The 8,790-nt window shown below is 34.9% G+C and overlaps 1 protein-coding gene across 1 annotated transcript; it reads right to left on the bottom strand.

Annotated features, from left to right (window-relative positions):
- Positions 1 to 377: 377 nt before the first annotated feature.
- On the bottom strand, positions 378 to 3,110 carry LOC113690686 (AT-hook motif nuclear-localized protein 21-like). The gene is made up of 2 exons (XM_072050727.1): positions 2,753 to 3,110; positions 378 to 1,153 (listed from the first exon to the last, which is right to left on the bottom strand). The coding sequence occupies exons 1-2, from the start codon at positions 3,108 to 3,110 to the stop codon at positions 516 to 518; spliced, it is 996 nt and encodes a 331-aa protein (XP_071906828.1). The 3' UTR covers positions 378 to 515.
- Positions 3,111 to 8,790: the final 5,680 nt, after the last annotated feature.

Genomic DNA, 8,790 nt, shown 5'->3' on the forward strand with positions numbered 1-8,790 from the left:
AAGCGTCATTATAGATCTATGTCATGACGTTTAGGCTCTAATGACGCTCTATTAGAAGCGTCGTCCATTCTAGCGTCACGATAGGTTTATGACAGTTTTAAGTGTCCCAATTTATCATTATTATGACACTATTAAATGTCATTATCTATGCATATTATGACACTTTCAAATGACAAGAAATGTTGGGGTACAATAACATATCATGACACTTTTTTAGTATAAGTAGATAGAAATATTATGACACTTTTGAAGAGTAACTAGATCAGGCTTTTATGACATTTTCTACTTGTCAGTGTAGCATCCAAATTAAAGTGTTCCAACTTCTTGCTGCATATCATATGACGGCAGAAACCACATTTCATCCTGCCACACAAGCATCTCCAATCCTAAATTTTGAAGGATTGTAACGTAGCTAGTACAATAATATAAAAGAAGCAATACAATCATCCAAACTTGTGCAAAAGTACATCATCCAAACAATCCACACCAAAAGTGTCTACAAATTATATACTAATTTAGAATAAGGGAAGCCCTAAAGATGGATCAGAAAATTTATTATTTGAGCCACCAGCAACAGCACCACTAGTTCCACTGCCATCACCACCAATGGAGGGCTGAGACACCATAGGTGGCTGCACCTGAAGTGAGTGATCATCTTCATCCAAAGACAGTCTTTCATATGCTACGTTAGTGAAAGAAGCAGCAATAACAATCACAGGTCTAGAAGCAATCAAAGCTCCCACAACATTTCCTCCAACAACTTGACTGTATCTACCAGCCAAATATATGGTCAAATTGGTGGCACCCGGTGGAGCTAGTGGTGGAAGGAAGGAGCCCGACAATGATAAAATTTCGAACCAACCATGTAACGTCATGACTGAACCGGCAACAGCCAGTTGCCTCAAGCTCACATTGTTGACCGTGCCACTACTACTCAATATGCAAATACCTCTTTGCCTTTTTCTAACATATGTTGCAACTAATTCAAACACATCACAGCCGCTGCTGACCTCTAATTTATGTGCTCGGAGCGTGTTGGTGCTCTCTTGAGTGATTATCACCGGGGGTTTAGGCTTGTTTTTGGAGCTAGGTGGCCGGCCTCTTGGCCGAAGAGCTACAACATCGCCTGAGCTTGTGTTTGATGTGACCAGCTCTATATAGACAAAAACAGCTAAATATCTCAAACAGAAAATGCATGTTCAAACTAAAGATCCGAAGAGAAAACATAAAGACACATTCAACCATGTTGCAGTATTTCAGTTCTCTATTCAACTCAAGATTAGTTTATAAAATAAATTTCAAAAAAAGAAGGCAGAGCCTTGGCAAAAAACTAAAGGGCATGCTGCTTGGAAGAATTGAGTAAACTAGAGAGCAAATCCATTTGGCAAGCAATGAAAAACTCGTTTAGTCAATTTATCAAACATGTGGTGGGTCACAGATGCTACCAAACTCATGCTAAAGAAGGCAATAACATTTACTTGGAATCTTTCGATGGCATCCAAAAAACAATTATCTTTCGACGGCATCCATTTAGACCTAAAGTTAAAATTATCTCTTAAAACAAGAAATCAAAAAGAAAACAACCTTGATGTTAACAAAAAATTGAATCATTGATATTCTATAAACTAAACAAACATCTTAATCATCATACCTCCATCGGTGGGATGAATCCTAGTTGCTTCCTCCTTGAAAAATTAGCTGATTGGCAAGAAAATTGGCTAAATCTGCCCTAAATTGAGAGAAACAAGAGAGGGAGGGAAAGGTCACAGTACAAAAAGAGAGAGAATGCAGCGGGTGAGGAGAGATGTGATGAGATGTGGTAAGTAAGAAAAGGGAGGAAATATTAGAATTTTGGGTGAAAATAATCACGCGCTAAAACATAGAGCCAATTTTCAAATTTAAGGGTGATACGGTGTAGTTTTTTCTATTTTTGGCACCTTTTTAATGACACTCCTTACTAACTGTCATGTTAACACCCTATTATGACATTTAGGAAAAAATGTCATAATACAAGTGTCACCAAAAGCTATTTTTCTAGTAGTGGCCCAACCATGAATTTTCATTGACATGTACTTTCAAGACTTGATTTTCACTATAATTGAATTTGATTGGAAAACTTCGGTTGGCTTGTGTTTAGATTTTCATCACAAGTTGTCTACCATCCTTTTTGTCATAGATGAAGCACTTATAATTATCAAAGTTAAGTGCATATTTATGCTCAAGAAGCGGTCCAAAACTCAATAAATTTTGGTCTAAATTAGGAACAAATAAAACATCACGAATGAACTTCATACCTTGCTTGGTTTGGGTACCAATTGTTCCCAATCCTTGTGCTTGAATTATGACTCCATTTCCCATTTTCATTTCAGTCTTTATAGATTCATTCAAGTTAAAAAAAAAATAGATTTATCTCTTGTCATATGATTGCTACAATTGCTGTCAAGGTACCATACATTATCCATGACTTTACTGGCTATGTGAGAAGCATAGGATAAGTTTCCTTCTCCTTGCTTGTCTTTTCAGTCTTTATAGATTCACCCAAGTCAATAAAAATGCATTTATCTCTTATCATATGATTGCTACAACCGCTGTCAAGGTACCATATATTATTCTTGATTTCAGTGGCCATGTGACAAGCATAGAATAAGTTTCCTTCTCCTTGCTTGTCTTTTCAGTCTTTATAGATTCACCCAAGTCAATAACAATGGATTTATCTCTTGTCATATGATTGCTACAATTGCTGACAAGGTACCATATATTATTCTTGATTTCAATGGCCATGTGACAAGCAAAGAATAAGTTTCCTTCTCCTTGCTTGTCTTTTGAAAATTCTGCTTGGTGATTGGTCTTGAATTTGCAATCCTTCTCAATATGGCCAAATCTCTTGCAATAGTAGCAATTTGGCTTGTCTTTGTGCCAACAATCTTTCTCAAGGTGATTGGTCTTGCCACAATAGTTGCAAGGTTGTGAATTTTCAGCATTAAGACCTCTTTGAAGGTTGTTTCTTCGTCTTTCTCTTGAATTTTTGCCTTTGCCTCCTCCACGGCCATATCTACTGCCTCTTTGTGAGTCTCTACCTCTTTGGTAGCTACAAGATGGCTCTTGTTCATTGGTTTTGGGGCTGAAATTCAACTTCGATTGAAAAGCACTTTCAACAAATTTTTTTAGCATATCTAGCCATCCTTCTCTCATGAGCTTTCAAGGATCCCATCAACTCTTGAACACTCATTGAGGAAATATCTTTTGTCTCCTCAATTATGGACACCATTGGATCAAATTTTGGAGGCAAACTAACAAGAATCATTTCAACAATTCTACTATCACTAATTTCTTCATCAAAGGTTTTCATTGCATTTACAATTGTGGTGATTTTTGTGTAGTAATTTTCAATACTTTCATCATCACTTATCTTCAAATTTTCAAGATCTTGAAGAATAACATTTTTTTCACCTTAACATTCCCTTAGAACTCCTTTTGTAATATCTCCCATGCTTCCTTGGCATGACCGGCTCCCATAATTCTTGAACAAATATTTGGACTCACACCTTATTGGATGTGTGAAAAGGCCTTTTCTTCCTTCTTCTTATGCTCCTTAAGTGCCTTTAATTCTTGATTGGTGAGACCTTCTTCACTTTCTGGTTCTCTATAGTCATTCTCTACATATTTTCACAAATCTTGTGATCTTGAAATTGTTCTCATTTTCACGAACCAATGATCACAGTGCTCATTGGTGAATATGGGAATTGGAAGACCATCACTAGTATGATTGGCCATCTTGTATGGTTGAAAATCTCTCAAATTTTTTTGGGTTTAGGGTATGAACTAAAGCTGTAAAACCTAGCTCCAATACCAATTTGTTGGATATTAGACCAAGAATTGAGAATATTTGGAGACAAGAATAGCTTCAAGTGTTTTGTTTTCTTTTATTTCTTTTCACTCTCTTATATTGGTTTGGAGGTTACAATATCTATTTATAGTTGTAAATGATCATTCTAGATACATATGGAAGAGTTTCAGCCACACTTACCAATAACCTTCTTAATTTCCAACCTTCTAGATACATGGGGAACATGCCAAGTATCTAGAGAGCATTCCAATATTCTAGATACATAGAGAATATTCCAACTATCTCATTTATTAAGTAATTAATAGGCTAATTGATTCAGCACATTATTCAATAGATTGATTAAAATTTGTGAAAATTGGGTGCAAAAAATTACTATATTGTTTGTGATGTAACCACAAGGTTTTTCTTAAATGATAATTGTAAGTGTAGGTAATGCCACTTTTGGTCCTCCGAAGAAGATTAGCGTCTCAATCCCGTCCTTGAAAGAAAAATGTTGCAATCAAGATCTTCAAATTGAGAATTCTATAACAATTCCAGCCTCCCATCTACTTTCGTCAAGTCAATGATAGTTGACCATTTTTAAGCCATGAGACAGACTATGGTGCATCGTAAGCCGTTGTTGAGGGACGTATACTTAATTTGGCATCGAGAAAGTGAAATCAAAGAAAGAAGGCGGAAAAAAAAAAGAAAAAGATGAACATTTTTTGGAAAACTCACCATTTTAGTCCTTCAACTTTTTGCTTTTGTCAATTTAGTCTCTTAACTTAGTTTTAGCCTAATTTAGTCCTTTAACTTAAATTTTGTATCCAATTAAATTCTATTACGGTAGCACCACCAATTAAAACATTTCTGGTCCAAATTTCTACTACGGTGCTAATAGAAGAAGTACAAGTGAGGCTCAATATTAAAATGAAGAAAAAAGTTTTTCCATAACTTTGGGGGAAACAGTAAATTTACTATTGAATTACGGAGAAAAGTAGAAGTTCTTGCAAAAAAAAAAACCCAGCAACAATTGGGTCGTCTTCATCATAAACTCACAAAAAACTCTGATAGATGAATTCAGAAACAGCACCCATTTATACTCTTCATCAACTCCCATTAATCATCCATCACTCAAGAACAAAATTAATCATCCATCATCCATCAAATCCCATTAATTGGTGGTGCCACCAAAAAAGGATTTAATTGGATTCAAAATTTAAGTTAAAAGGACAAAATTAGGCTAAAACAAAGTTAAGGGACTAAATTGACATAAGTAAATAGTTGAAGGACTAAAATAGCCATTTTTCCAAAAATTTTTCATTTTAGTTTCTAAATCCTTTAAGAAAATTTTTTTTCTAAGTTCCTAAATCCTTTACCAGATTAATAACAGCCATTCCAGTGGAAAAATTTTCCCCATTTAAAGAGCATAAATTAGGGGTCCAACATTAATAAGCTGATGGGAATTGACATAAGGATTGAGTTGGAACAAAATTCTTATTTTGGACGAACTTGATTGACTCTTTTTTTTTTTTTTTCAAATTCAGACATTGTGTTGAAATTCTAATCTACTTTGGAGAATCAAAATGAATTATCCCTTAAATGTTCAAGAATAATTCCAAGTAAAATTTTGTGAGTGAAATGGGATGTTCTGATAAAGCAATAATTTTTTGGTATAAAGGTAAATGAAAATGGTGTAGTAAAAGAAAAATGTACTAAGACGTTTTAAGAAGGGATAAAAAATTTCCATGTTTTAAGGAAAGGGTAAAAAATTTCTATCAAAATTGTAAGACTTACCAGAAGGATGCAGGATTTTTTTTTTTTTTTTTTGGGAGGTCTTGAACCCTTCTTAAGGAAGGGGTAAAAAATTTCTATGTTTAAACAGTAAAAATTTTCTTTCAAAATTGTAAGTCTCACAAGAAGTATGTAGGATTTTTTTTTTATATTTTTGGTAAGTGGTGGGTCATGAACCATCTTTTTCATCTTACCACTCAATCTAATCCCTCCAACCAAGGATTTTTTATTATAGAAAGTAGTAAATTACATTTTTATGAGAAGGGAAATTTTCTATAAAAATGGTAAATTTGAATAGTACATTGGTCAGGATTAACTTTAACCGCATAAAGGTATTTCATATTTGTGATCCGCTCAAAGAGGTTTATGTATTAACCCATTTTTTGTTTATGTTTTTATTATACGCTACTATTTTGCTATATATTTCTGTCGCTTTTTTTTTTTTTTTTGGATTAAGTTTGCATTAGGAGACGAGTGACCAAGTCCTTCTAGAGCATGAGTTCGTTTCCATAACAAACTCTAATTGCTCGTTTCCATTAGAAACTCTAATTGGCTAAACATTGTTTCTGTTTACCACCCATAAAAACATTCCTAAATTCTTATCTCCACATTGAAATTCTTATACAAAAAAATCAAGAAGGGTAGTCTGGAAGTTCGTGGGCAAGGAAGACATGAAAGGATTGTTTGGATTTTTCGGACGAAAAGGCACAGAGGTACGACTTGTAAGTTTCAGTGATGTGTTTGATGTTGATGCTTGAACAATTTAACTTGAAAATCACACATAAGTTTTTCAAGTCTTCTTCATATTTATGGTTTTTTTGTCTGTTTAATTTCAGTTTATTTCTTGTGATGTAACTTGGATTTATTTGTGATGATGTAGTTTTAATTGGCGAGACAAATATGCTCAGTCTTTAATGTTTTTTTACCTTGTTCGTCTTATGTGCTTTATCTTATGTATACTCTATTGCGATACTTGTGAAACAAAAGGAGGAGAAGAGAGGAGATGGCTAAGGAGACGAATAATAATTAGCAGTACAAAAAGGGTTGTGAAGTTTGAGAGAAGTTTAAACTCGGGCTTAGATTTCTTAAAAATACAGTGATGAATTAAAGTTTCTGTGTACAGGAGGAAATTCAGAATCTCCTTGATGAACTGGATCAAAAAAACCAACAGCTGAATTTAGAATTGCTTGGGATTAGGAGAAAGGCTGATGATTTGGATCATAAGGAAGTCGAAATCACCAACTTGGGGGAAAGGTTGATGAAAAAGGAAGAAATATTAGATGATCTGCTGGGTACCGTTGAGGAGAAAGACCAGGTTGTGGAGGCCAAGTTGGAACTTGCCAAGGAGAAAGAAGAATATATCAAGAATGAGGAGAAAATGTTGGATTTGGAAAAGCAACAAATTAGTTCTGACCGAAAAAGTTTGCTAGATCTTAAAGATGAACTTAAAAGGACAATGGATGAAATTAGACAAAAACAACAGCAGATTGATGATGAAAATAAAAACCTTCAAGTTCAGAAAGAATTGCTTTTGACGGAGGAGGATGATCTGAAACAATTGAGGAAGCAATTGGAGCAAGAAAGGGAGGCGTTGGATGAGAAGAAAGTGGTTGCACCTGCTTCTGATCGGAAGTCTTCTGATAAATCTGGTGGCTGCTGCCGCCGCAATTCTTGGCTCAGAAATTGCACTCCAAGTATTTTTAAATTATCCCGCAAAGAATCACAGGGTTTGCCAGATTCAAGGCGCTCTGATGAAAAAGCTACCAGGAAGAGGGCACGGGACGATGATCAAACTCCTATTGAAGCAGAGACAGAAAAGGGCAGGAAAAGGAGGCAAACTGACACTCCTTTAGTAGTCCCAGGGCTGCAGTTTACACCTAATGAACCATTTGACACTGAGGTAAATCCTTCTAGTTTCTTGATAAATTTTGATCTGCATAGAAAAATGGCCTTTCTTCAACATGTACATATTTCTTTGTTTACAGCCGCGGATTCAATTGTCTGAGTATGTCTTGGATGGTAATGATGGTGGAGATGAATCTGGCGACAACTTTGAGCAGTTGATTAAAGCATCATCTGGAGATGGCTTGGATGATATTAATGGTGATGGATATGCCACCGACAACGGCAACAAGGAGGAGGAGGAGGAGGAGGAGGATGATGATGAACATCTTGGTAAAACGTCAGTGAGTAGAAAGATATGGAACTTCTTGACAACATAAAAATCCGTCCTTAGCGGGAAGCCCTAACTTATCCTCCTAGTTTAGCCGTTGTACATGATTTTAGTTCTAAATGTCCCACTAAACTTAATGCAGACAGATGATAGTTGAATATTTTTTATTTTTCAGTTTTTTTCTACCAAATTGTTACATATTCCTTTTTTCTTACTCCTCTGAATAATCCCTTGGATATTTTCTTTTTATACATGTGTCATGCAATTTTTTATAATTTTGTTTTGCGTGTGTATGTTATATCCACTCCTACTAATGCAGGAAAAGCTTTATAGTGACAGTATAGAGAATGTTATTTCTGGATTTGGCCATAATTTTGCTGGTTGTTGGTTTAAAGTAGTATTTAATTTACCCTATAATCATGTTTATACTGACAATTCACTTAAATTTGTTGTGCCAATCTGCTATTGGAAGCTGGCCATTGAGTCATCGCATGTCTTCACTCGCTTGACGACGGCTCGTAGAATGTTTTTGGTGGCTCAAATACAAGTTTGATCTTCTTCATCCAAAAAATTTCGAGGAAACCATAGTGGAATATAGCCTTCTTGACGACTAGTTTGAAGATTTTACATAATTTTATTTTTTTTTTATAGTATGAAACAGATGGAATTTAAAAAGTGAAAAAGAGCAAGGAAGATTTGAAACCAAGATAGTCTTGGAGTCTCAATCGTAACTATTAGATCAAAACCTTCTCGGTGATTTTACATAGATAAGAGATAAAGCAACAAATTAATTTCTATCTGAGATCATTGACAGCCCCTTTATGGTATCCAAGATTCAAATCAATGTCTTAGTTTTTTTCTCAAAATATGTCCAATGGTAATTAATTTCAAATTCATTAACGGATTTCAAATCCTCTCCGCATATATCTATTTTGTTTCCCGGAAATATATGTCTATATTGTTGACTTAGTGATAACAGGCATGGTCTATTGTATAA

The sequence above is a fragment of the Coffea arabica genome, chromosome 5c (genome assembly GCF_036785885.1).
Source record: "Coffea arabica cultivar ET-39 chromosome 5c, Coffea Arabica ET-39 HiFi, whole genome shotgun sequence".
Taxonomy (NCBI): domain Eukaryota; kingdom Viridiplantae; phylum Streptophyta; class Magnoliopsida; order Gentianales; family Rubiaceae; genus Coffea; species Coffea arabica.

What these genes read in the sequence shown, in the direction of transcription:
- LOC113690686 (XM_072050727.1), bottom strand. Translation starts at nt 3,110, where the DNA reads ATGAACAAGAGCCATCTTGTAGCTACCAAAGAGGTAGAGACTCACAAA. An exon ending in GAAATCAAGAATAATATATG is followed by an intron (nt 1,154 to 2,752) that starts GTACCTTGTCAG and finishes TTGTCTATATAG; the next exon opens with AGCTGGTCACATCAAACACA.